The sequence below is a fragment of the Anolis carolinensis genome, unplaced genomic scaffold (assembly GCF_035594765.1).
Source record: "Anolis carolinensis isolate JA03-04 unplaced genomic scaffold, rAnoCar3.1.pri scaffold_18, whole genome shotgun sequence".
Lineage (NCBI taxonomy): Eukaryota > Metazoa > Chordata > Lepidosauria > Squamata > Dactyloidae > Anolis > Anolis carolinensis.
Window position 1 is genome coordinate 451,261 of NW_026943828.1, and position 27,303 is coordinate 478,563.

General features: G+C 46.4%; 4 protein-coding genes across 6 annotated transcripts in view; 3 read left to right on the plus strand and 1 right to left on the minus strand.

The window, feature by feature from the left end:
- Positions 1-4,255, plus strand: part of LOC134294630 (oocyte zinc finger protein XlCOF22-like) — a 54,022-nt gene extending 49,767 nt beyond the window's left edge. For all 3 annotated transcript variants that reach the window (XM_062966216.1, XM_062966215.1, XM_062966214.1), the window contains exon 2: positions 162-4,255. In XM_062966216.1, coding sequence (XP_062822286.1) covers positions 649-1,422 — 774 coding nt within the window. In that variant the 5' untranslated portion in view covers positions 162-648 and the 3' untranslated portion in view covers positions 1,423-4,255. The remainder of the gene's footprint in view (positions 1-161) is intronic.
- Positions 1-27,303, minus strand: part of LOC134294615 (zinc finger protein 850-like) — a 162,834-nt gene that overhangs the window by 111,718 nt on the left and 23,813 nt on the right. The gene's annotated exons all lie outside the window — the stretch shown is intronic.
- LOC134294626 (zinc finger protein 420-like) lies at positions 12,517-16,090 on the plus strand. The gene has a single exon (XM_062966208.1). It carries the CDS (start codon positions 13,004-13,006, stop codon positions 14,351-14,353), a length of 1,350 nt encoding a protein of 449 aa, XP_062822278.1. The 5' UTR covers positions 12,517-13,003; the 3' UTR covers positions 14,354-16,090.
- Positions 15,536-27,128, plus strand: LOC100566198 (zinc finger protein 135-like). Its single transcript, XM_062966220.1, has 3 exons — positions 15,536-15,602; positions 15,887-16,007; positions 23,259-27,128. Exons 1-3 carry the CDS (start codon positions 15,536-15,538, stop codon positions 24,283-24,285), a joined length of 1,215 nt encoding a protein of 404 aa, XP_062822290.1. The 3' UTR covers positions 24,286-27,128.

A 27,303-nucleotide genomic window follows, 5' to 3' on the forward strand; every position in this document is an offset into this window, starting at 1 on the left:
GTTCAATTCCCTCCTTCCGTGATTCCTTCCTTCTCTTACCCTTTCCTTCTGTGTTTCCTCCCTTCCATCTTTCCTTTCTTCTTTCCTTTTTCGTTTTCTTTACCTTGAGCCAGAGGTATGCGGCTTCATGTCTAACCTTTGGCTTCTTCTTTCTTGACCAGGACGTGAGAGTTCTCTGGAGCCACCCCTGCCGTGATGGGAAACGAACCAGCACTACAAACCAGCAGTAGATATTAAGGCATTTGGAAACCAAAGTGCAGAAAAGAAACCAGTCCTCTAGGAAAAAGGATTCCTCTCGAGGGGCTGATCTTGCTGAATTCCTACATTCACTTTGGATTATAGAGTAGAACCATAGAGTCGGAAGAGACTGCATGAGGCACCCAGTCCAGGCCTCTGCCGTGCAGGAAAAGCGCAAAGTACCCCTGACAGATGAGCATCTGGCCTCTGTTTAAAGGATTCCAAAGGAGCCTCCACTACATTTTGAGGCAGAGAGTTCCACTGCTGAACAGCTCTTACAGTCAGTAAGTTCTTAATGTTCAGATGGAATCTACTTTCCTGTAATTTGAACCCACTGTTGTGAGTAATCAGAAAGGGAAAAACAAGAATCAAGTGTCCTTATTGGACTTAAATATACATAACACTGCTGACATGGAGGAGAATGCATATAAATGTATCGAATGTGGAAAGAGCTTTAGTAAGCATGGAAAGCTGAAGAGACATCAAAGGAGTCACACTGGGGAGAAACCCTATACATGCCTGGAGTGTGGACAGAGCTTTACTCAGAAGGGAAACTTACAAAGACATCAAAGGACTCACACGGGGGAGAAACCCTATACATGCCTGGAGTGTGGACAGAGCTTTACTCGTAGTTCAAGTCTATGTTCACATCAAAGGACTCACATGGGGGAGAAACCTTATAATTGCCTGGAGTGTGGACAGAGCTTTACTCGTAGTTCAAGTCTTCATTCTCATCAAAGGACTCACACGGGGGAGAAACCCTATAACTGCCTGGAGTGTGGACAGAGCTTTGCTCGTAGTTCAGGTCTACGTTCACATCAAAGGACTCACACGGGGGAGAAACCCTATAACTGCCTGGAGTGTGGACAGAGCTTTGCTCATAGTTCAGGTCTACGTTCACATCAAAGGACTCACACTGGGGAGAAACCCTATAACTGCCTGGAGTGTGGACAGAGCTTCAGTGATTGTTCAATTCTACGTTCACATCAAAGGACTCACACTGGGGAGAAACCATATAAATGCCTAGAGTGTGGACAGAGCTTCACTCAGAGCTCAGGTCTACGTTCACATCAAAGGACTCACACTGGGGAGAAACCCTATAACTGCCTGGAGTGTGGGCAGAGCTTTACTCGTAGTTCAGGTCTACGTTTGCATCAAAGGACTCACACTGGGGAGAAACTGTAGAAATGCATGGAGTGTGGACAGAGCTTTTCATGAAAAAACGTTATACATAGACATCATAGAATTCACCCTGGAGAGAATGGTGTTAATTGACCCCAGAGTGTCATTCTAACACGTAGAAAAGCAACTCTTGCAAATTTTGGAAATGCAAGCTCAAAGTTGGGACATTTCATCACATGTGAGGTATTGTAGAAAGATTGAACTAAAATACAGTGTTCCCTCACCTATCGCGAGGGTTAGGTTCCAGGACCAGCTGCAATAAGTGAAAATCCGCGAAGTTGGGATGCTATATATTTATACATTATTTTAGTAGTTATACACTATTTTAAGTCTTTATAAACAAACTAGCTGTGCCCAGCCACGCGTTGCTGTGGCGAAGTATGGTGGTATGGGAAATAAAGTATTGATGAATTGGTGGTACAGTAGAGTCTCACTTATCCAACATTCTCTTATCCAACGTTCTGGATTATCCAACGCATTTTTGTAGTCAATGTTTTCAATACATTGTGATATTTTAGTGCTAAATTCATAAATACTGTAATTACTATGTACCATTATTGCGTATTGAACTACTTTTTCTGTCCAATTTGTTGTATAACATGATGTTTTGGTGCTTAATTTGTAAAATCATAACTTAATTTGGTGTTTAATAGGCTTCTCATTAATCTCTCCTTGTTATCCAACATATTCGCTTATCCAACGTTTTGCCGGCTCGTTTATGTTGTGTAAGTGAGACTCTACTGTAGTTAAAGGTAAAGCGTAAAGGTTTTTCTGTGAAATTAAGTCCAGTCGTGTCTGAGTCTGGGGGTTAGTGCTCATCTGCATTTGTAAGACAAGGAGCTGGCGTTGTCTGTAGACTCCTCCAAGGTCATGTGGCTGGCATGACTGCATGGAGCGCTGTTACCTTCCCGCCGGAGTAGTACCTATTCATGTATTCCCATTTGCATGTTTTCAAACTTCTGGGTTGGCAGAAGCTGGGGCTAACAGTGGTTGCTCTCTCCGCTCCCCCAATTCAGACCTGTGGCCTTTTGGTCCAGAAGTTCAGTAGCTCAGAGTGGTGTTGTTTGTGATACTTTATGTGCTTGTGCTGTCTGTGGCCCTCAGAAAACAGGATTTGCCAGAGTTTGGTGATGGGAATAGTTTGTTGGGAGGTGTTAGGTGGTCCTGATTGTTTCCTGGATGGAATTCCTGTGTTTTTAGAGTGTTGCTCTTTATTTACTGTTCTGAGATGAGAGGTGATGAGCACCGAATGGCCTTACACCTTCAAAGCCTGGGTGCTTCCCTCTCTGAGGGGGCGGGAATGCTTTGCTGGGAGGTGTTAGGTGGTCCAGATTGTTTACTGGATGGAATTCCTGTGTTTTTAGAGTGTTGCTCTTTATTTACTGTTCTGAGATGAGAGCGTGATGAGCACGGAATGGCCTTACACCTTCAAAGCCTGGGTGCTTCCCTCTCTGAGGGGGCGGGAATGCTTTGCTGGGAGGTGTTAGGTGGTCCATATTGTTTCCTGGATGGAATTCCTGTGTTTTTAGAGTGTTGCTCTTTATTTACTGTCCTGAGATGAGAGAGTGATGAGCACGGAATGGCCTTGGACCTTCAAAGGCTGGCTGCTTCCCTGCCGGGGGGGGGGGGGGGAAGGATTCTTTGTTGAGCAGCCAGGCCTTGCAGTTGTGAGGGGAGGAAAGGAAATGGGCCGTAACTTGTTTGGTGAGTCCGGTGGCGGGGGGGGGGGGAGTTTAAAGGGGATCTTCCGTGGGTTTTGAGTAGTTTTTTCATTGGGTAGGTCCCTGAGGGGGGGCATTTTGAACCCACCTTGCTACTCCTGAGAAGTATTAGGCTGTGGGATGGTGGGGAGGATGGCGACAGTGTCTGAGGGGGGGGAAGGAGTGTGCGTGGGAGCGGCCGTTGGAGGGAGGGGTGTGGATTGTTGTGTGTGCACGCGGGCTGGCCTCTTGGGCATGCGCAGATGGAGCATTCCGGTTTTGGGGTTTTTTTGGCCCCATGGAGGTTTGGGATGTGTAGTTTGTTTGTAAGAACGTAGAGACGTGGATGAGGGGTTGTGTTGTCAATTTCCTAGGTTGGGGGGGCCTTTCGTTTTGTTGTTATGCTCGGTGGAGCGATGCCATTCTCCTTTTATATATATAGATAGCGTGTTGATAAATCACCTCCTTCTCCCATTGCTGCCTGGGCTCCTTTTCTCTCCCTTCAGCTTCACCTTCCTCCCTTCCTTAGGCTGTAAATTGTAATTTTTTATGATTTATAATAGTCTTTGAGAGTTTATTGAAAAACCACGAAACAGCGAATCCGCAAACAGTGAACCGCGAAGTAGTGAGGGAACTCTGTGTGTTCCATTCTGGAAATAATTACGGTATATTATCTAAAGGGAGTAGAATAATGAGAAATAAAGATTAACAGATAGAATGAGGCTTTTGGGTACGTGTTCACGTCTGTTTGTTAGTTCAGTTGTGTGTCTAGGTAAGTAACTGTTTCGCTGGTCTCTTTGTTTCTGATTTAGTTTTGTATCTCATGTAGTAGTTAGTTTCATGGGTAGTTGAAGCATTATATATAATTTCTGCCTTTTTGTATTGTTGCTTTTAACCTCTCTTTTTAGATTTTTTATTTGCAACAAAGAGGGGGATTTATAAGGGTCAAAACTGCTGAAACTGGAGGGGTTGGTAGACCTGTTTTTGGCCCAAAATGGGGTTTAATGTTTAATCTAGAGCGCCTTTGAACATCCTTGCCTTCTTTGGTCTTGGTGGCATGGGTTTGGATTCAGTTGTGTTGCTTCAGACATTATTATTCCTATTATGCTTTACACAACATGTATTCACTGCTTTGATCACCATCTATTCATTTTCACTGTCTTGTCTATCCCGTAAAACCCTCCAGAATGTTCTGTTGGTCATCAGGGTTGTGTGTGCTAAGTTTGGTCCCCATCTGTCATTGGTGGGCTTCCGAATGCTCTCTGGATGCAGGGTGAACTACAACTCCCACACGGGTGGGTCAGTCCCCAAAACCCTCCTGTATGTTCTGTTGTTCCTGGGGTTTCTGTGTGCCAGGTTTGGTCCTGATCCGTCATTGGTGGGCGTTGCAGATCCAACGTCGGCTGGATTCAGTGTTCTCTGGATAAGGGTGAACTACGACTCCCACACGCCAAGGTCAATCACTCCCAAACCTCACCTGTATGCACAGCTGGCCATGTTGGCTCTGTGTGCCCAGTTTGGTCATTCGCTTGTTTTGTTCTGAGCCCAAAGGGTTCCTGTTCTTTGGATGTCGAGTGTTCAGGGAAGAGTGAGGTCTGTGAGATCCAGGAGGCCCTTCAGAGACCACGTCTGGTTGCTTTGCTGGGAAGTCATGCAAACACGTTCGCACAAACGGGAAGGTTGGAAGATTTGGTTCATACAGATTTTAAGTTAATAACTATTAAAAAATAGAAGATAAAATTTGGAAACTTGAATTATTAAGTCTGGAGTTGAAAACATGGCACAGTTCAGACAATGGTTTGTGATATAACAATAACTCTTCTCGTAGTCAACGGGATATTCTGGGTGCCTTATTTTATGTCAAGTAAGATATTGTGCTCAGAAACAAAGATTTATAAAGGAAGCACCACAATGGATATAACACAATGGGAAGCACGGGAAGCAGATCACGTGTGCCCACCACACCTCACACAGATAGGACCACGTGTGCTATAAACATGAAAGATGGTACATGTAGGTTAACAACATGGGTAATGTAATACATTCACACAAGAGACAGGAATGGGGTGTCTATTTGTTACTACTGTTCAGCTAATGATATGGTCTGATGGAAATATAATAGAACCTGATAAACAAAGAATCAGTTGAAATGTAAATGTAACGTAAGCTTTGTTCAAGACGATGAAACTGGGAATTTGGTGTACGTGATGGAAAATGGAGACAAACTCCATTACTGGTTAAAGTGTGTCATACTGGGCAAATGTGCTCTCTAGGTGCATCTTCGTAGTCGTAGTTCACTAGCTGCCGGGTGAACTACAGCTCCCACCACGGTGGTCAGTTCCCCCCAAACCCCTCCAGTATATTAAGTTAGTCTTGGTGGTTCTGTGTGCCACGTTTGGTCCCGGTCTATTGTCGGTGGTGGTCCCAGTGTCTCTGGATGCAGGCGAACTATAAATCCCAGTGTCTACAACTCCCAAAGGCCCGCCCAAAGCCTGCCAGTCTTCCAAATTGGCCATATCGGGTACGCTTGCCAGGGATATCCGCACCAGGCTTATCTTACCTTTGATACACAAGCACCCAGGCCGTTCAGGACACTTTTATACCTCCCTGCTACTTGTAGATCCTCATTCAGCTACAACCGACAATGTTGCAAAGTTTTGTGCCTACAAAGTCCGCCAGGGGATGATGGGTCCCAAAAGTGACCCATGTCTCCAGTGATCCTCTCTCTTGGTTCTATAACTGGCTGATGGACCTCTGCGTTGTATGTTTTGCCCCGTTTCCCCTTCCGCTCCTCACCCCCCCCCCCCCCCGGTTATTGTGCTTTAATGTCTTTATATTTTAAATGTACTAAACATACCAAGTTTGTATGTAACTGTGACCTTTATCTCCTGTGCTGGTCTATGACCGAAATAAATGATTGGATTTGAAATTTCCGGGCTGTGGCGCAGGCGGGAGATCAAGCCAGCTGCCATTAACTGCAATGAATCACTCTGACCAGGAGGTCATGAGTTCGAGGCCCGCTCGGAGCCTATGTTTGTTTGTCTTTGTTCTATGTTAAAAGGCATTGAATGTTTGCCTAGATGTGTCATGTGATCCGCCCTGAGTCCCCTTCGGGGTGAGAAAGAAGGGCAGAATATACATGCTGTAAATAAATAAAATAAATAAATTTGGTGCAAATCTATTGTTGTTCGCATTGACAGTGCTCTCTGGATGTAGGTGAACTATAATTCCTATCAATCAAGGTGACTTTCCCCCAAAGCCATCCAGGGAGGGAGGGAGGGGGGAGGGAGGGAGGGGGGAGGAGCTCCGTTGATGGACAGGACCGGAGGAGGGGCAGGACGGGAAAGCCATGGTCATAATAATGTAATGATAATAATAACAACAATTACTTTAAAAGAATACAATAATATATAATAAACATATTATCATAATTATATCATACTTATAACTTGAATTTGGTCAAAGCACAGGACAGTATATTTTGGACAAGGGTAGATTTGTGTGAAGCCCAAAGGAGTGGATCGACAACAGATCGGACAGGATAAGATCATTATAATATTTATTTATTTATTTATAGCATGTATATTCCGCCCTTCTTTCTCACCCCGAAGGGGACTCAGGGTGGATCACATGACACATATAGGCAAACATTCAATGCCTTTTAACATAGAACAAAGACAAACAAACATAGGCTCCGAGCGGACCTCGAACTCATGACTTCCTGGTCAGAGTGATTCATTGCAGTTGCTCTCCAGCCTGCTGTCATTGTTATATTATTCTATAATATAGTGTATTATTATAACTTTATATTTGTATTATTATATATTTTTATTATACTATTATATTATTATCAAATAATATAAGATTATTTGATAATTATAATATAATAAAATAAAATATTATGACAGTATAATAATAATACCCCGGCCTTGCCCAGGTGATTTGACAAAGTCAGTGTTTTAATTGTCCAAATATCCATAAGATTGTGGGTGAACTACAACTCCCACCATGCCAGGTGAACCCCCAGAACTTCAATCGGTACTTGAAGCTTGTAATGTTGGACAGGTTTACTCAGGATGCACCACGGGTGGGGTTGAGCCTGCTCTCTGGCTGCAGGGTGAACTACGACTCCCACCACTTGGGTGAGTTCCTCTGCTCCAACCCTTCCCGGAGGTTGAGTGAGTCACGGGGTTCCGTGTGACACGTGTGGTCCAGGCCCACCATCGGTGGAGGTCCCCGTTTCCCTGGTGGTGGGTGAACTACAACTCCCAGGAAGGAAGACCCTTCCCTCCCATCCCCTGCAGGCATCCCATTCCAGCAGATCGGGTCTTCGTGCCAAGTGGGGCCCAGATCCCTCCGTGTTTGGGGTCACGGTGCTCTCGGGATGGAGGGGAACTACAACTCCCCCCAATCAAGGGGAATTCCCCCCAAAGACCCCCAGTGTTTTTTGCTGGTCACGGGGGTTCTGTGGGCCAAGTGAGTCCCAGGTCCATCCTTGGTGGGGTTCTGCAGTTCGTAGGTGGCAGGTGAACTAGACATCCCGGTCCTTGCAAGTCCTGTCAATCAGGGGGAATTCTGCCCAGACCCCTCTCTCTAGTAGGTTCAGGTGCTGACCAGTTCCTCTGCTTGCTGTGTGAACATAGGAAAGGACGGGATGTGGAATGGAACTGGCCTGGCCCCGCCCCCTGCCTCTCCCTTAGCCCTTTCCTGCCCTTTCCCATGGCACACAGCGACTGGACTCACTCGAGAGAGGGATTTGGGGAGGATTCGCCCTGACTGAGAGGAGTCTTGGGGGACCGGGGTGTGTAGTTCACCCACCATGGACCCGGGACTCGCTCGCACGCAGGCCCAACACGGCCCCCTTTGCCTCCCGGGCCGGGCTGTGGCGCAGCTGCAAAGAGTCACGACTGACCGAGAGGTCGTGGGGTGGAAGCCCGGGTGGGATTGAGCTCCCGACCGGGAAGAGCCTGGCTCTCTGCCCACCTGAGCAGCCCCAAAGACAGGTGCATCTCTCGAGTAGGCAATTCTAGGTACCGCTTTATGCGGGGAGGCTAATTTAAGTAGTTTGCGACACTATAAAATATGCTGGCAGCGTGGGGAAAGGAATGAGGAAGTCCTACCATCAAGGACTGGGTGTCACAAGTGGACGGTGAAGCGGCAGCGCCCCCTGTGGCCGGAACGGAGCACTCCCTCCTGAAGCCGGGAGAGGGAAACACGTGAGATGCCTCTGCGTGTGCGTGTCGTGGGTCAGGTCATGGCATGGCGTGTGTGTGCCACGTGTGTCTTGACCTGGGAGGCGTCTACGGACAAGGCCGGCTCTTGGGCTGAGAAACGGGGAAGAGCCCCAAGGGCCCGAGTCAGGCTGGACCGCCCTTCATGTCCGGGGAAAGCCCATGGCTTCACTCAGACAGCCTTCAAGGTTTGCCCGGATCTGTCCCGGGATCTGCGGGACTCTCTGCCGAAGGAGGAGGGAGTTTGAAGAATTCGGCAGACGGGACTCGAACCCGCGACGCCCGCTCTCTCTCTCTCTCTCTCTCTCTCTCGTGCCTGAGCCGCTTGACCCATCGCGCCGCTCAGCTCTGCGGGGAGAGGGAGGGGGCGGGGCTCTGACGTCACCAGAGCCAGGCTGGGAGGGGCGCCCTCGAACGGGCTCTGCGCTGGGCGGGGCTTCGAGAGGCAAGGCCCCGCCCTCCCCTTGCTCAGCCAATGAGGCCCCTCCCTTCCCCTGCCAGGCCAAGGCCCCGCCCCTCCCTCCCGTCTCTCAAAGGGAGAAGCCCCGCCCCCTTCGTGACGGAATGAACCCTCGCCACGCCCCGCCCACGCCCTGACGTCACTCCCTCCGACGGAGAGGGGGCGGGGCCTCCGTCCTGCCCTCAGAAGCCGCCTTCTTTCTCGCCCCTCCTGGTCACCCGTCCATCAAGGCCGGAGCCAATAGGGGCCCGCTCGTGGGCGGGGCGTCACGGACTCGGCCAATGGGAGGGCGAGGGGCGGAGGAGGGGCGGGGCTTCTTCCTGGCTGGGCCTGCGCAGAGCCTCTCTCGCCGCCATTGTTTTCTGAGGCGCTTCCTCTGGAGCCGCGAAGGAGGAGAGAGAGAGAGAGAGAGAGAGAGAGAGAAAGAGAGAGAGAGAGAGAGAGAGGTTTGTGTTGATATTTATATTCTATCCGGATTGAGTGTCTCTCGGTCTCTCTGTGGGGAGGGGAGGGGGCGGGGCCTGCCTCCCTCCCGGAAGAAACGAGGCCTCAATGGCCGCCGAGGCCTCCCCTCCCCCCTCCCTCCCCGTCTTCCCTTTGGACTTGTTTGTTTATGTGTTTATTGTTTACTGCATTTCTATCCCGCCCTTCTCACCCCGAAGGGGACTCACAGCGGCTTAGCAATGGTATGTACATACAGGACAATAGATTATTAGCATAGCACAAGATCAACATTATCTATTACTATGTTGTATTCTACTGCAATATTACATGTAATAGGTAATATACAATTATAATAGGGTAGTATTATTATATTGTATTTCATTATAATATTATACGTATATACTATAATATATTATTAGCATAGCACAAGATCAGCATTATCTATTTCTATATTATTGTACTATACTGCAATATTACATGTAATAGGTAATATACAATTATAACAGTGTAGTATTATTATACTGTATTGCATTATAATATTATACGTATATACTATAATATATTAGCATAGCACAATATCAGCATTATCTATGACTATATTGTACTATACTGCAACATTACATGTAATAGGCAATATACAATTATAATAGTGTAGTATTATTATATTGTATTGCATTATAATATTATACATATATACTATAATATATTATTAGCATAGCACAATATCAGCATTATCTATTACTATATAGTACTATACTGCAATATTACATGTAATAGGTAATATACAATTATAACAGTGTAGTATTATTATATTGAATAACGTTATAATATTATACATATATACTGTATTATATTATTAGCATAGCACAATATCAGCATTATCTATTACTGTATCGTACTATACCACTATACTGCAATATTAGTACTATCACGTAGTATATAATATATAATTAATATTATTATATTGTATTACGGTATTAGAATTATATGGTATTACATTGTATTATTATTTTATACTATATTGTGTGTGTGTGTATGTGTGTGTGTGTGTGTGTGTGTGTGTATATATATATATTCCTGGGGTCTTCCCGAGCTTTAAATTATCTATAATTTCTCTAATCTGAAATTAATTGTTCCATAACTAATTTATCTGTTTCCTGGATCTTTATTTTTCCAATATTTCTCAATATAGTCCTTTGGCTAATAATTTGGAGTTTCTCTATTACTGTATTCAAAGTATTCTCCATTTAAAAATATCAAAATTCTTTGCGCCTTTTCTAACTCTTGTTTCACTAGCTGTTTTCTCATTGCTAATGTTTTTATATAGCTTTGTTTATCCTTTTCTAGCATATTTTTCATCTCTAATTCCTTAATTTCTAATTCTAATCTTTTTTTCTTCTTGTTTTCTTTAAATTACGTTGTTCTTCATTAAAATTCCTCTGGCTACTGCTTTCATTGTATCCCATACCATCATAGTGTAGCAATTGATGATGATGATGATGATGATGATGATAAATCTTTATTTGTACCCTGCCACCATCTCCCCTAAGGGACTCGGGGCGGCCCACAGAAGCATTCCAAGTGCCCTGCATATAAACAACAATACACAAGTATAAATATAGAGACATAAGCAAAATCACCAGTGCATATAAAATCCCACTAATAAAATTGTAAGAGTATGAAATTATAAAAATTCTTGAAATGCAGTAGAACCTGCGGAAGGCCAGCTATCTGCCGTAACAGTCCAACTGCGGAGGAGTGCTTCATCAAGCTGAACATAGAAGTGACCCGGGAATGCGTGGCTGGGCAGGAGAGGGTTGAAAGGCCTTCCCCCATGGAAACCCCTTTTCTTTCCTTCCTTCCCTCTCTGGCCGTGTTCCCTCCTCTCTCACCTTCTCCACCTCCTCCTCCTTTTTGGTTGGGCCAGGATCACGGTGGCAGCGAGGGCCAGGAGCCTCCTTGAGGCAACGAGGCCGCATTTGAGGGAGGGCAAGCTCATGCCTCTCCACTGGCGGATGTGCTGAGGGAGAAGTGCCTGGCTCCCCTTCCTGTCAGCCTCCACAGCGCCTCCTTCTCTTCACTCAGGTGAGTGGCCGGACGGCAAGGAGGAGGCTGGCGAGGAGGGGGAGCTGGGCAATTTCCCTCAGCGTATCCGTTGGTGGTAAAACTTAAGGCTCCTCCTCCTTGTCAGTTTCAGCGCATCCGCCGGTGATGAAGCATGAGGACCTCTTCGCCCTCCCTCAAGCGCGGCCTTGTTACCTCAGGGAGGTGCCCACTTTCATTCAATCACAAGGGCAAGGACTGCAAATGGTGACCGCTGCCTCTCAGCAACACCCGCCTCCCCCCTTCTCTCCCTCACCCGGGTATAAGCCAAAACGTGCTGAAAAAGCCGGCTTATATTTGAGTATATATGGTATTTGTTTGTAGTTCTATCGTTACCATTAGAAACCTTCCTTCTAGATCTGTCTTAACCATGTGAGGGTGCCAGAGTTTGGGGAGATAGAATACCAGGCCCTTTCTTTTGGAAGTTCCCACTGAAGCCAAATCTTCTCCCAGTCGTTTTAGTTTTCAGCCTTACAGAATCAAGGGATAACATTTTAGGCCATTTGGAGGCCCCTTGAAGTCTTCTTCCCAAAGGCATCCAGGGAAGACCTTTTCTCTCCATGGCTTCCAATTTTCCTAGGATTTCCCCTGGATGGAGGGAAAAGAAGGAAAGGGGGAAGTGGGCAAAGGTGAAGGGGGTTGACAGGAAGGAGGCTTTGTGGCTGGAGCTGTGCCTGTCTTTGCATCTCATCATGGGCTCTACAGAGGGAATGCATGAATGCCTGGATGGAACTTAGTTCAGCATGGACTCAATTTATAAACGTGGTTGTTAATTAGCCAGTTGGGAAGGCAGGTCCTTCTTAGTTTGGAAGATTCATTTGGGAAATGTGGCCGGAGTGACCCTTTGAGATGCTGAGGAAGCAGAGTTGGGAGTCCCTGTGGCAGGGGAGATAACGGCACAACCAATAAAGAAATCCTTGTTCCTTTGAGCATTTAGCACAATGCTGGTAATTCACCGAAATCCATGATCCAGAATATGTTACACCCTTGAATGTTGGAAGGAGTTCTGCCTGCCTACCTGCCTTCTGTTCCTTTAACAACGTTTGGGTCTGACCCAGTGAAATGGCTGTGGTCCTCCAATATGGGGAAAAGGTTCAGTTCCCTCCTTCTGTGATTCCTTCCTTCTCTTATCCTCTCCTTCTGTGTTTCCTTTCTTCTTTCCTTTTTCGCTTTGTTTACCTTGAGCCAGAGGTATGTGGCTTCATGTCTAACCTTTTGCTTCTTCTTTCTTGACCAGGACGTGAGAGTTCTCTGGAGCCACCCCTGCCGTGATGGGAAACAAACCAGCTTCTAGTCGATATTAAGGCATTTGGAAACCAAAGTGCAGGAAGGAAACCAGTCCTCTAGGGAAAAGGATTCCTCTCAAGGGGCTGGTCCTGCAGAATTCCTACATTCACTTTGGATTATAGAGTAGAACCGTAGAGTCGGAAGAGACTGCATGAGGAACCCAGTCCAGGCCTCTGCCGTGCAGGAAAAGCGCAAAGTACCCCTGACAGATGAGCATCTGGCCTCTGTTCAACGGATTCCAAAGGAGCCTCCACAACATTTTGAGGCAGAGAGTTCCACCACTGAACAACTCTTACAGTCAGGAAGTTCTTCTTAATGTTCAGATGGAATCTACTTTCCTGTAATTTGAACCCACTACTATGAGTAATCAGAAAGGGAAAAACAAGAATCAAGTGTCCTTATTGGAATTAAATGTACATAACACTGTTGAAATGGAGGAGAAAGCATATAAATGTATCGAATGTGGAAAGAGCTTTAATCAGCATGGAAAGCTGAAGGCACATCAAAGGACTCACACTGGGGAGAAACCCTATAACTGCCTGGAGTGTGGACAGAGCTTCACTCAGAAGGGAAGCTTACATACACATCAAAGAACTCACACTGGGGAGAAACCCTATAACTGCCTGGAGTGTGGACAGAGCTTCACTCAGAAGGGAAATTTACATACACATCAAAGGACTCACACTGGGGAGAAACCCTATAAATGCCTGGATTGTGGACAGAGCTTCCCTCATAGTTCAGGCCTACGTAGACATCAAAGGACTCACACTGGGGAGAAACCCTTTAAATGCCTGGAGTGTGAACAGAGCTTCACTCAGAGTTCAGCTCTACGTTCACATCAAAGGACTCACACTGGGGAGAAACCCTATAACTGCCTGGAGTGTGGACAGAGCTTCGCTCGTAGGGGAAATCTAGTTTCACATCAAAGAACTCACACTGAGGAGAAACCCTATACATGCCTGGAGTGTGGACAGAGCTTCACTCAGAGTTCAGATCTACTTTCACATCAATGGATTCACACTGGAGAGAAACCCTATAAATGCCTGGAGTGTGGACAGAGCTTCACTCATAGTTCAGCTCTACGTTCACATCAAAGGAGTCACACTGGGGAGAAACCCTATACATGCCTGGAGTGTGGACAGAGCTTCACTCGTAGTTCAGGCCTACGTAGACATCAAAGGACTCACACTGGGGAGAAACCCTTTAAATGCCTGGAGTGTGAACAGAGCTTCACTCAGAGTTCAGATCTACGTTCACATCAAAGGATTCACACTGGGGAGAAACCTTTTAAATGCCTGGAGTGTGGACAGAGCTTCACTCAGAGTTCAGCTCTACGTTCACATCAAAGGACTCACACTGGGGAGAAACCCTATACATGCCTGGAGTGTGGACAGTGCTTCACTCATAGTTCAGGCCTACTTTCACATCAAAGGACTCACACTGGGGAGAAACCCTTTAAATGCCTGGAGTGTGGACAGAGCTTCACTCATAGTTCAGCTCTACGTTCACATCAAAGGACTCACACTGGGGAGAAACCCTATACATGCCTGGAGTGTGGACAGTGCTTCACTCATAGTTCAGGCCTACTTAGACATCAAAGGATTCACACTGAGGAGAAACCCTATAACTGCCTGGAGTGTGGACAGAGTTTCACTCAGAAGGGACACTTACATTCACATCAAAGGATTCACACTGGGGAGAAACCGTAGAAATGCATGGAGTGTGGACAGAGCTTTTCACGGAATAAGTTTATACATCATAGAATCATAGAATTCACCCTGGAGAGAATGGTGTTAATTGACCCCAGAGTGTCATTCTAACATATACAAAAGCAACTCTTGCACATTTTGGAAATTCAAGCTCAAAGTTGGGACATTTCATCACATGTGGTGTATTGTAGAAAGATTGAACTAAAATATGTTCCATTCTGGAAGGAAACAAGGTTAAATGAAACTAAAGTTTTATATGCTGAGAATGGTGGAAGATCAATTAGAATGAAAGCATGAGTAGTTACTGCGAGATAGTAAAGTAAGAATTGACTGTACACAGGGATAGAAGGAATGTTTTATTCCAAAGCAAAAACAATGGCTTATGAAGACCTGCAAATTAGCCACAACGAACAAACTGTCAACAACAACATGGGCAAATGTCAGTTGTAATAGGTATCAATTGGAAGAGTGTTATCAGAAATAGAAGTGTTGTTATATTATATTATCTAAAGGGAGTAGAATAATGAGAGATAAAAATTAACAGATAGAATGAGGCTTTTAGGCACGTATCCCTGTCTGTTTGTTAGTTCAGTTGTGTGTCTATGTAGGTCACTGTTTTGCTAGTGTGTTAGTTTCTGATTTAGTTTTGTATCTCATGTAGTAGTTAGTTTCATGTTCAGTTGAAGCATTATAAATTATTTCTGCCTTCCTTGTATTGTTACTTTTAATTTTTTTATTTTTTATTTTCAAAAAATAGGGTGATTTATAAGGGTCAAAACGGCTGAAACTGGAGGGGTGGGTAGAAATGGCTGACTAATCGATTTTCTATATTTGAAAACAAATTGTAATGCTTAGAACCGCTATTATGAATTGTGATGCATGTTAACTATATAACTATATACAATTGATTATATACATATAATTGACACTGAATCAGACATGTATACAATAAATTAGTCTTGATGTATCAAGGGTGTGTGTGTGTGTGTGTGTGTAAGGAACGGGAGTGTTTGTGTGGGTGCTTGTGAAGAACAGAAGAAACAGGCCTCAAAAGAAAATGGAGTCCACGCAAAGTCTGACATGGGATGGACTTGGCGGGTGAAGCAAGGAATCAGCAAGGCGTCTCTCACCTGGCAAGACGGAACGAGGGTCCAGGAAGGCCTATCCGAATAACCACGGGCAATGAAGTGTGCAGCTGGCACCCCATACGTCATGCAGCCTGAGATTGAGCATGTTTTGAAACCAGGCCGTAAGAACAGAAGGAACCGAAAGAAGGACGAAACTTTAGGCCAGGGGTCCTCAAACTTTTGAAGTGGGGGGCCGGTTCACGGTCCTTCAGACTATTGGGGGTCTGGACTAGGATGAAATACTCCAGTATTAGGATTGTTGTTGTTGTGTGCCTTCAAGTCATTTCAGACTTAGGACAACCCCAAGTCTAAAGTTCAGGACAGGGGCCAGGTCAATGACCTTGGGGGCCGCATCTGGCCCACGGGCCTTCGTTTGGGGACCCCTGCTTTAGACTATCAAATGCAGGGGCCTCAAAGATCCAGCACGCTTTCCGGAACCGCCGAGACCACGTCTGTCGGGAGAACGTGATCACCTCTTCCAAGCAGGGCCTGTGCGTGAGAATATGGATGTATGGGTCTGCGTGTGGGTGAGAGCGCTCTCGGGATGTGATTTTGATAGGATTGTGATGTGATAATCAATAAATGTTACAATGAAAGTGTTAAAACCAAATTTGGTCTCTGAGCCTCATTGATCCATCGCGATTCCCTAAACACTCTGCATCCATCAAAAGAACAGGAACCCTTTTGGTTCATAACGGACCAAGAGGTGTCATCCATAAATAAGATAAGATACAATAGAATAAGTAATACCCAATGCTCCCATGAAAACATGCCCACAGATGGCACCAAATTACAAAGCTCTGGATGAGCTCACCCAGCGGTTTCATGTCGATGTCCAATAGCATGGGGGAAGGAATCGAGCCTTGCGGCACCCCACAAGCCAAAGGCCAAAGGTCCGAGCAGGTGTCCCCCAGCACCCCCATCGGGCGCCTCTCAGAGCCCCCTTTGTCCCTACAAAGCAAAGCCAAAGGGGTCATCAGCCTCCAAAAGAAGCCATGTCATTGAGACTGAACCCTACAAAACCCCACAACGCAATGCCTGGGGGGCCGAGAAGGTGTCCCCCAAAAATACCTCCAGGAAGGACCAGACCCACTTCTAGACGGTGCCCCCAAGTCCCATTCCCACGAGGCATCCCAGAAGGAGCCCGTGGTCTACAGTATTGAAGGCCAAGAGCTCGAACACTGTTTCCATCCTAAATATCTTGGTGTCACCTTAGATCGAACACTAACATATAGGAAACACGGCATGAACACCAAGCACAAAGTAGCTGCACACAACAAAATCCTGCGGAAACTGACTGGCAGCGCATGGGGTGCAGACCCACAAGTAATAAGAACATCAGCCCTGGCCTTGTCTTTCTCAACTCCTGAGTAAGCCTGTCCTGTCTGGCACAAGTCTGCCCATGCGAAGCAGGTGGACAAGGCACTGAACGAAACATGCAGAATCATCACAGGATGCCTTAAACCTACACCTACAACTCTACAACTTAGCTGGCATTGCCCCTCCTGACGTGCGATGGGAAGTTGTTCCTAACGGTGAGAGAAATAAGGTCGAACATTGTGAAAGCCACCCATTCCATGGCTATCAGCCTCCTCCCACCAGACTCAAATCAAGGAAGGGCTTCATGAGAACCACCACTCACTCCTCTTGATGTCCCTCCAGCAACAGCAAGGGTGTCCCTCTGGGCAGCTAAACCAGGCAATTCCAACTGGAGGGCCCCCCACGAGGGTCTTCCTTCCTCCAGGGCCAAACCAAGAATGGGCATCTTGGAAGTCCCTGAACAGACTCAGAAGCGGAGTGGGCAGATCTAAAGGGAACCTGGCAAGGTGGCACTCCCTGGAGGAATCCTCCCCCTTGTGTGACTGTGGAGCAGAACAAACAACTCCGCATACGTATGCTTGCCCACAATGCCCTGCCTCATGCACGGAGGAGGAGTTGTTTAAAGCTATCAACAATGCAGGCACTGTTGCCCACTTTTGGTCTAAAACTTATTAGGTGCTTGTGATTTCCTTTATTTTATCACTTTTAAATTTATTATGCAATACTTTTGACACGAAATAAATAAGGCAGCTGAGGGGTCAAAGAGAACCAAGAGGGGCACCCTCCCCCCCCCAGGTCCCTCTGCCCCTCCCCTCCTCTCCACACGAGGAGGGAAAAAGACTTACCGGGATGTGGACCCAACCGGGCGACACAGGTACAGACTGAAAACGCAATGGGCAAGGAGCAAGAACCACGAGACAGAGAAACAGCAACTGCCTTCCTTCCCGCTGTGAACGGGAAAGTGAGCTTCCCAAGGGAACGGCCTTCAGAGGGAGATGCTGCAGCGCATCACAAGGGTCTCCATGGCGCCCCCTGCAGGCACGGAACAGCCATCCAGGGAGGGAGGGGGAACTCCGTTGATGGACAGGACCAGAAGAGGGGCAGGACGGGAAAGCCATCATCATAATATATAATAATCATAATAATATAACATCAGAAAAAGAATACAATAATATATGAAAAAATATCATAATAATTATTATATTATATCACAATGGTAATTTGACTTTGGTCAAAGCACAGGATCGTATATTTTGGCAAAGGGTAGATTTGCGTGAAGCCCAAAGGAGTGGATTGATGACAAATTGCATAGGATAATTATAATATTGTATTATATTATAATATTATAATTATCTTATCCTATCCGATTTGATGTCAATAATATAGTAATAATCATATATATGATAATATATCAATTGTAATATAATGACATGATATATAATATTATATATTATAAAATAATAATGCAATGTAATGCAATGTAATATAATATTTCATAACAATATCATATCACACTTTAACACTATAATAATAAAATAATAATAATATATAATACTCAAATATAATAATTCTATTATAAAATATATTATATTGTAAAATAATGATGTAAGGCTGTGGAAGGGAAGGGGGCTTGGCTGGGACCTCATGCCGTGGCCGACCATCACGAAGGAAGGAAATCTCATGTATTGCAATGGTTATATTATTGTATAATATAGTGTAGCGTTATAACTTTGAATCATTATAATATTATTATTATATAACAATGTATTGTAACACTATAATAATAATAATAACCCGGCGTTGTCCAGGTTCTTTGACCGAGTCAGTGTTCCAATCATCCCAAAGGCCTGAGGTTGTGTCTGAACTCCCAGGATCCCCCAGGACCTCCCTCGGTGGCGGAAGAGCGAGAGGCGGGGCGGGTGTGCTCAGAGGCCTCCCGGGTGGGGCTGGGCGCCCTCTCTGGCGGGAGGGAGAACTGCAACTCCCACGGGGCCAGCCCCTCCCCTCTCTTCCCATTGGCTGAGCCAGTCCCGGGGGCTCCGTGTGCCGAGGGCGGTCCAGGCCCATCCTGGGTGGGGGTCCCGGTGTCCCCGGTTGAGGGCGAACTACAACTCCCAGGAAGGAAGGAAGGAAGGAAGGAAGGACAGTCTGCGGCTTCACAGGCCTCAATCGGCCCACGGAAGCCCCGCCCTGCCGCCCGTCAATCAAAGGAGGGGGAGCGGCAGGCAGCCAATGGGGGTCCTCCGGTGGGCGGGGCGTCCCGGGCTCAGCCAATGGGAGGGGCGGGGGCGGGCTCCGGGGAAGGAGGAGGACGAGGAGGAAGATGGCGGTCGCCTCGCCTGACCTGAGGCCTGGTCTGTGTCTGTGAGGCGGGAAGGAAGGCGGCGGAGGGAAGGAGACGGAGAGAGAGAGAGAGACAGAGAGAGAGAGGTCTGTGAAGAAATACCTTGTCAGCCGCTTTGGGTCCCGAGAGGGAGGAGAGAGGGATGTAAATAGACATCTATTATTATTACTATTCCTATGAACCCAGGCCTGCGTGCACATCTGCCCGTGTGGGGCCTGTCTGCCAAGCCCGGTCCAGGCCTGCCCTCCTCCGGGTTCCCTCCTTCCTGGCTGCGGGTGGAGAACTGCCCCTCCCCGGACCCAGGCCCGTTCCCCTCACTCCCCGCAGGGTCTTCAGGCGGCGACGGGGCTTCTCTGGGCCAAGCCTGGTCCCAGGGCCTTCCTTCCTTCCTTCTCGGTGGGGGTCCCGGGGTGGCTGGTGCAGGAGAACTCCCACTCCCACCGAGGCCACCAAGGCGTCCTGAGGCCCAGAGGGGAGGGAACGAGGGTACAGGTTGTAATGGATTTGCAAACATAGAGGTGTTTTTAGAAAAAAAAACTTGGCATTAATACTAAATGTATTTTGCCCAGTAGCTGGCCACTTGGGGTGCCTCTGATGTTGCTCTTAGATGGTCCTCCATTGTGCTCAGTAAGTGGCCTGTGGTTGGCTCTTCTCCACACTCGCATGTGGCGGACTCCACTTTGTGGCCCCATTTCTTAAGGTTGGATCTGCATCTCCTGGTGCCAGAGCTCAGCCTGTTCAGTGCCTTCCAGGTCGCCCAGTCTTCTGTGTGCCCAGGGGGGATTCTCTCATCCGGCATCAGCCACTGATTAAGGTTCTGGGTCTTAGTCTGCCACTTTTGGACTCTCACTTGCTGAGGTGTTCCTGCGAGTATCTCTGTAGATTGTAGTAAGCTATGTCTTGATTTAAGGCATTGGCGTGCTGGCTGATATCCGAACAGGGGATGGGCCGGAGATGTCAATGCCTTGGTCCTTTCATTGTTGGCTGCTACTTCCCGGTGGATGTCAGGTGGTGCAATGCCGGCTAAGCGATATAATTTCTCCAGTGGTGTGGGGCGTAGACATCCTGTGATAATGCGGCATGTCTTATTAAGAGCCTCATCCACTGTATTAGCATGATGAGATGTATTCCACACTGGGCATGCATATTCATTAGCAGAGTAGCCAAGCGCAAGGGCAGGTGTCTTCACTGTGTCATGTTGTGATCCCCAGGTTGTGCCAGGCAGCTTTTGTACAATGTTATTTCTAGCACCCACTTTTTGCTTGATGTTTAAGCAGTGCTTCTTGTAAGTCAGAACATGGCCCAGGGTAACTCCCAAGTATTTGGGTGTGCTGCGATGCTCCAGTGGGATTCATTCCCAGATATTCCTCAGAGCTCAAGATGTTTGTCTGTTCTTACGATGGAAAGCACACATCTGTATTTTAGATGGATTAGGGATCAGCTGGTTTCCCTGTAATAGGCAGTATTTATTTATTTTGTGTCAAAAGCATTGCATAATAAATAAATTTAAAAGTGATGAAATAAAAGAAATCACAAGCAGCTAAATAGTTTTAGACCAAAAGCAGGCAACAGCGAGCACATTGTCTGTAGCTTTAAACAACTCCTCCTCCATACATGAGGCAGGACATTGTGGGTAAGCGTACAAATGCAGAGTTGTTTGTTCTGCTCCACAGTCACACAAGGGGGAGGATTCCTCCAGGGAGTGCCACCTTGCCAGGTTCCCTTTAGATCTGCCCACTCCGCTTCTGAGTCTGTTCAGGGACTTCCAAGTGGCCCATTCTTGGTTTGGCCCTGGAGGAAGGAAGACCCTCGTGGGGGGCCATCCAGTTGGAATTGCCTGGTTTAGCTGCCCAGAGGGACACCCTTGCTGTTGCTGGAGGAACATCGAGAGGAGTGGTGGTTCTCATGAAGCCCTTCCTTGATTTGAGTCTGGTGGGAGGAGGCTGATAGTCATCATCATTGTAATGGCTTTCACAATGTTCGTCCTTATTTCTCTCACCGTTAGCAGCAAGTTCCCGTTGCACGTCAGGAGGGGCAATGCCAGCGAACTTGTAGAGTTTATCATCAGGTGTAGGTTTAAGGCCTCCTGTGATGATTCTGCATGTTTCGTTCAGTGCTACGTCCACGTGCTTCGCATGGGCAGACTTGTGCCAGACAGGACAGGCTCACTCAGGAGTTGAGAAAGACAAGTCCAGGGCTGATGTTCTTATTACTTGTGGGTCTGCACCCCATGCGCTGCCAGTAAGTTTCCACAGGATGTTGTTGCGTGCAGCTACTTAGTGCTTGGTGTTCATGCAGTGTTTCCTATATGTTAGTGTTTGATCTAAGGTGACATGAAGGTATTTAGGATGGAAACAGTGTCCAAGCTCTTGGCCTTCCCAAGTAACTTTCAGTCTCCTGTTGGCTTCACGGTTACTTAGGTGGAAAGCACACACTTGTGTCTTGGAAGGGTTAGGCTTCAGGTGGTTCTCTTTGTAGTAGCTGGAGAGATCTTTCAAGGCATTAGTGAGTTGGCTTTCAACTATTTCAAAATCTTTCGCTTGTGTTGTTAGGCCCAGGTCATCAGCACTCTTTGTGAGTGGTGGTAGTGGCTGATCGTTCCTGAAGATGTTAAATAAGGTCGGTGCAAGAATGCTGCCTTGGGGCAAACCATTCTGTTGCCTCCTCCATCTACTTTTCTGGCCCTGAAACTCCGAGCTGGGGCAAGGGAAAGGCCTGTGCAATACAGCTAAGAGGGCAGGGCTGATGGCAAAGCAGATGATAAGTTAAGGCTGGAAGGGCCAATCAGATTAGTACAGTACAAATCCAGGACAGGGACAATAGTAAAGTGCAAGGGCCGAGAATTAAGTTATGGCTAGAGAGATCCATTCATTTAGTGAACTGAATCAATCAAAGGCACATTGGAACAAACAAGATTTGAGGTCTTTACAAAAAGTGGGCAGGGTGGGCGCTAGTCCCAGGAATGTGTGGGCTGGGCAGAAGAGGGTTCAAAGGCCTTTCTGCATGAAAACCCCATTTCTTTTCTTTCTTCCTTCCTCTCAGGCGGCCCTGTTCCCTCCTCTCTCTTCTCAGCCTCCTCCTCCTCCTCCTTTGGGCCGGGATCACAGGGGTGGGAGGGCCAGAAGCTTCCTTGAGGAAACAAGGCTGCAATTGAGGGAGGGCAAGCTCATGCTTCACCACTGGCGGATGCGCTGAGGGAGAAGCACCTGGCTCCTCCTCGTCAACCTCAACATGGCTTTGAATTGGCCAGTTGGGAATGCAGGTCCTTGTTAGTTTGGAAGATTCATTTGGGAAATGTGGCCGGAGTGACCCTTTGAGATGCTGTGGAAGCAGAGTTGGGAGTCCCTGTGGCAGGGGAGATAAGGACACAATTGATAAAGAAATCCTTGTTCCTTTGAGCATTTAGCACTGGTAATTCACGGAAACCCATGATCCAGAATATGTTACACCCTTGAATGTGGGAAGGAGTTCTGCCTGCCTGCCTGCCTTCTGTTCCTTTTACCACGTTTGGGTCTGACCCAATGAAATGGGTGTGGCCCTCTAATATGGGGGAAAGGGTTCAGTTCCTTCCTTCCATGATTCCTTCCTTCTCTTATCCTGTCCTTCTGTGTTTCCTCCCTTCCATCTTTCCTTTCTTCTTTCCTTTTTCGCTTTGTTTACCTTGAGCCGGAGGTATGTGGCTTCATGTCTAACCTTTTGCTTCTTCTTTCTTGACCAGGACATGAGAGTTCTCTGGAGCCACCCCTGCCGTGATGGGAAACGAACCAGCTTCTAGTCGATATTAAGGCATTTGGAAACCAAAGTGCAGGAAGGAAACCAGTCCTCTAGGAAAAAGGATTCCTCTCAAGGGGCTGATCCTGCTGAATTCCTACATTCACTTTGGATTCTAGAGTAGAACCGTAGAGTCGGAAGAGACTGCATGAGGCACCCAGTCCAGGCCTCTGCCGTGCAGGAAAAGTGCAAAGTACCCTGGACAGATGAGTATCTAGCCTCTGTTTAAAGGATTCCAGAGGAGCCTCCACTACATTTTGAGGCAGAGAGTTCCACTGCTGAACAGCTCTTACATTCAGGAAGTTCTTCTTAATGTTCAGATGGAATCTACCTTCCTGTAATTTGAACCCAGTGCTGTGAGTAATCAGAAAGGGAAAAACAAGAATCAAGTGTCCTTATTGGAATTAAATGTACATAGCACTGTTGACAGGGAGGAGAAAGCATATAAATGTATCGAATGTGGAAAGAGCTTCTCTCATAATTCAAATCTACATAGACATCAAAGGACTCACACTGGGGAGAAACCCTATAACTGCCTGGAGTGTGGACAGAGCTTCACTCAGAAGGCACACTTACATACACATCAAAGGACTCACACTGGGGAGAAACCCTATAACTGCCTGGAGTGTGGACAGATCTTCGTTCGTAGTTCAGGACTACGTTCACATCAAAGGACTCACACTGGGGAGAAACCCTATAAATGCCTGGAGTGTGGACAGAGCTTCGCTGATAGTTCAGCACTACGTAGACATCAAAGGACTCACACTGGGGAGAAACCCTATAACTGCCTGGAGTGTGGACAGAGCTTTTCTCATAGTACAGGACTACGTTCACATCAAAGGACTCACATTGGGGAGAAACCCTATAACTGCCTGGAGTGTGGACAGAGCTTCTCTCATAATTCAAATCTATATAGACATCAAAGGACTCACACTGGGGAGAAACCCTATAACTGCCTGGAGTGTGGACAGAGCTTTCCTCAGAAGGGACACTTACATAGACATCAAAGGACTCACACTGGGGAGAAACCCTATAACTGCCTGGAGTGTGGACAGAGCTTCACTCAGAAGGCACACTTACATACACATCAAAGGACTCACACTGGGGAGAAACCCTATAACTGCCTGGAGTGTGGACAGAGCTTCGCTCGTAGTTCAGGACTACGTTCACATCAAAGGACTCACACTGGGGAGAAACCCTATAAATGCCTGGAGTGTGGACAGAGCTTTGCTCATAGTTCAGGTCTACGTTCACATCAAAAGACTCACACTGGGGAGAAACCCTGTAAATGCCTGGAGTGTGGACGGAGCTTTACTCAGGGGGGACATTTACGTTCACATGAAAGGATTCACACTGGGGAGAAACCCTAAAACTGCCTGGAGTGTGGACAGAGCTTTGCTCATAGTTCAGTACTACGTTCACATAAAAGGACTCACACTGGGGAGAAACCCTATAACTGCCTGGAGTGTGGACAGAGCTTCACTCGTAGTTCAGGCCTACGTTCACATCAAAGGACTCACACTGGAGAGAAACCTTATAACTGCCTGGAGTGTGGACAGAGCTTTACTCATAGTACAGGACTACGTTCACATCAAAGGACTCACATTGGGGAGAAACCCTATAACTGCCTGGAGTGTGGACAGAGCTTCTCTCATAATTCAAATCTATATAGACATCAAAGGACTCACACTGGGGAGAAACCCTATAACTGCGTGGAGTGTGGACAGAGCTTTCCTCAGAAGGGACACTTACATAGACATCAAAGGACTCACACTGGGGAGAAACCCTATAACTGCCTGGAGTATGGACAGAGCTTCACTCGTAGTTCAGGCCTACGTTCACATCAAAGGACTCACACTGGGGAGAAACCCTATAACTGCCTGGAGTGTGGACAGAGCTTCACTCGTAGTTCAGGCCTACGTTCACATCAAAGGACTCACACTGGGGAGAAACCCTATAACTGCCTGGAGTGTGGACAGAGCTTCACTCGTAGTTCAGTACTACGTTCACATCAAAGGACTCACACTGGGGAGAAACCCTATAACTGCCTGGAGTGTGGACAGAGCTTCACTCGTAGTTCAGGCCTACGTTCACATCAAAGGACTCACACTGGGGAGAAACCCTATAACTGCCTGGAGTGTGGACAGAGCTTCGCTCGTAGTTCACGACTACGTTCACATCAAAGGACTCACACTGGGGAGAAACCCTATAACTGCCTGGAGTGTGGACAGAGCTTTCCTCAGAAGGGACACTTACATACACATCAAAGAACTCACACTGGGGAGAAACCCTATAACTGCCTGGAGTGTGGGCAGAGCTTTACTCTGAAGGGAAACTTACATAGACATCAAAGGACTCATGCTGGTGAGAAACCCTATAAATGCCTGGAGTGTGGACAGAGCTTCGCTGATAGTTCAGCACTACGTAGACATCAAAGGACTCACACTGGGGAGAAACCCTATAACTGCCTGGAGTGTGGGCAGAGCTTTACTCAGGGGGCACATTTACGTTCACATCAAAGGACTCACACTGGGGAGAAACCCTATAAATGCCTGGAGTGTGGACAGAGCTTTGCTCATAGTTCAGGTCTACGTTCACATCAAAAGACTCACACTGGGGAGAAACCCTGTAAATGCCTGGAGTGTGGACGGAGCTTTACTCAGGGGGGACATTTACGTTCACATGAAAGGATTCACACTGGGGAGAAACCCTAAAACTGCCTGGAGTGTGGACAGAGCTTTGCTCATAGTTCAGTACTACGTTCACATAAAAGGACTCACACTGGGGAGAAACCCTATAACTGCCTGGAGTGTGGACAGAGCTTCACTCGTAGTTCAGGCCTACGTTCACATCAAAGGACTCACACTGGAGAGAAACCTTATAACTGCCTGGAGTGTGGACAGAGCTTCGCTCGTAGTTCAGGACTACGTTCACATCAAAGGACTCACACTGGGGAGAAACCCTATAACTGCCTGGAGTGTGGACAGAGCTTTCCTCAGAAGGGACACATACATACACATCAAAGAACTCACACTGGGGAGAAACCCTATAACTGCCTGGAGTGTGGACAGAGCTTTGCTTGTAGTTCAGGACTATGTTCACATCAAAGGACCCACACTGGGGAGAAACCCTAAAACTGCCTGGAGTGTGGACAGAGCATTGCTCATAGTTCAGGACTACGTTCACATCAATGGACTCACACTGGGGAGAAACCCTATAACTGCCTGGAGTGTGAACAGAGCTTCACTCAAAAGGGAAGGTTGCATACACGTCAAAGGATTCACACTGGGGAGAAACCCTATACGTGCCTGGAGTGTGGGCAGAGCTTCACACATAGTTCAGGCCTACGTTCACATTAAAGGACTCACACTGAGGAGAAACCCTATAACTGCCTGGAGTGTGGACAGAGCTGAATTTATCCAGTGTTCGATGTCAGAGTCATTGATATTCAAGTCCTCTTTCCATATCTCGGCCAATGTTTGTTTCAGTTTATATTGTTTTTCAATTAATTTCTTATGTATAAAACCCATCAGGCCTTTCTCCTTTTCTAATTTCCATTTTGAAATTTGGTCAAAATCTGTTTCTGGATCTTCCTTTTTCTTCCAATTCATAATCCTTTATTTCAGTCCATTCCAAAGAAGCCAGTTACTTTGACCACAAATGTCTTTTATCATTTCCCAAACCTTAGTTGTCCAATCTGGGTTTGAGAAGTCTCTTATTAATTTCATTCCATTTTGTTTTAAATTTGTTAATTTACCAAATATCTATTCCTTTTCATTGTCTATAAACCCTATTGGGAATATATCTACTGTATTTATTGGTAATTTACCTTGCCATTTTTCCCAGCACGCCATGGATGAGATCATTGGTCCTCCTTTGATTTCTTTTAGAGTTTATTGTCCACCCATCCTTTTAAACACAGGCAATTGTGCCATCCGTTAATTGTTTTTTTCAATTCTGACCCATCTTCTTGAGTCATCAAAATCTAATTCTAACAATCTTGTTAATTCGCAGGCTTCATAATAGTCTTGTAGATTAGGTGCCCCCCATCCTCCGTTTTGTTCTGAGGAGTAGAATACTGAATTGGGAATTCTGGTTTTATTTCCTCCTGCTATCCAAGTTTTTATTGAATTGTCCCATTTCTTAATTACTTTACTGGGGATACTATATGGAAGGACTTGGAACAGGAATAAAAATTTGGGGAGAACCATCATTTTGACTATCTTGATTTTGTTTGACATATCCCAGTTCCGATTATTCCAATTACGAATGTGATTGTTTACTTTTTTCCATAAATGATTATAATTTAATTTAATTTAATTTAATTAGTTTAAATTTTGGGGAATATAAATGCCTAAATATTTTAACTTTTTTTCACCTAATTTTGT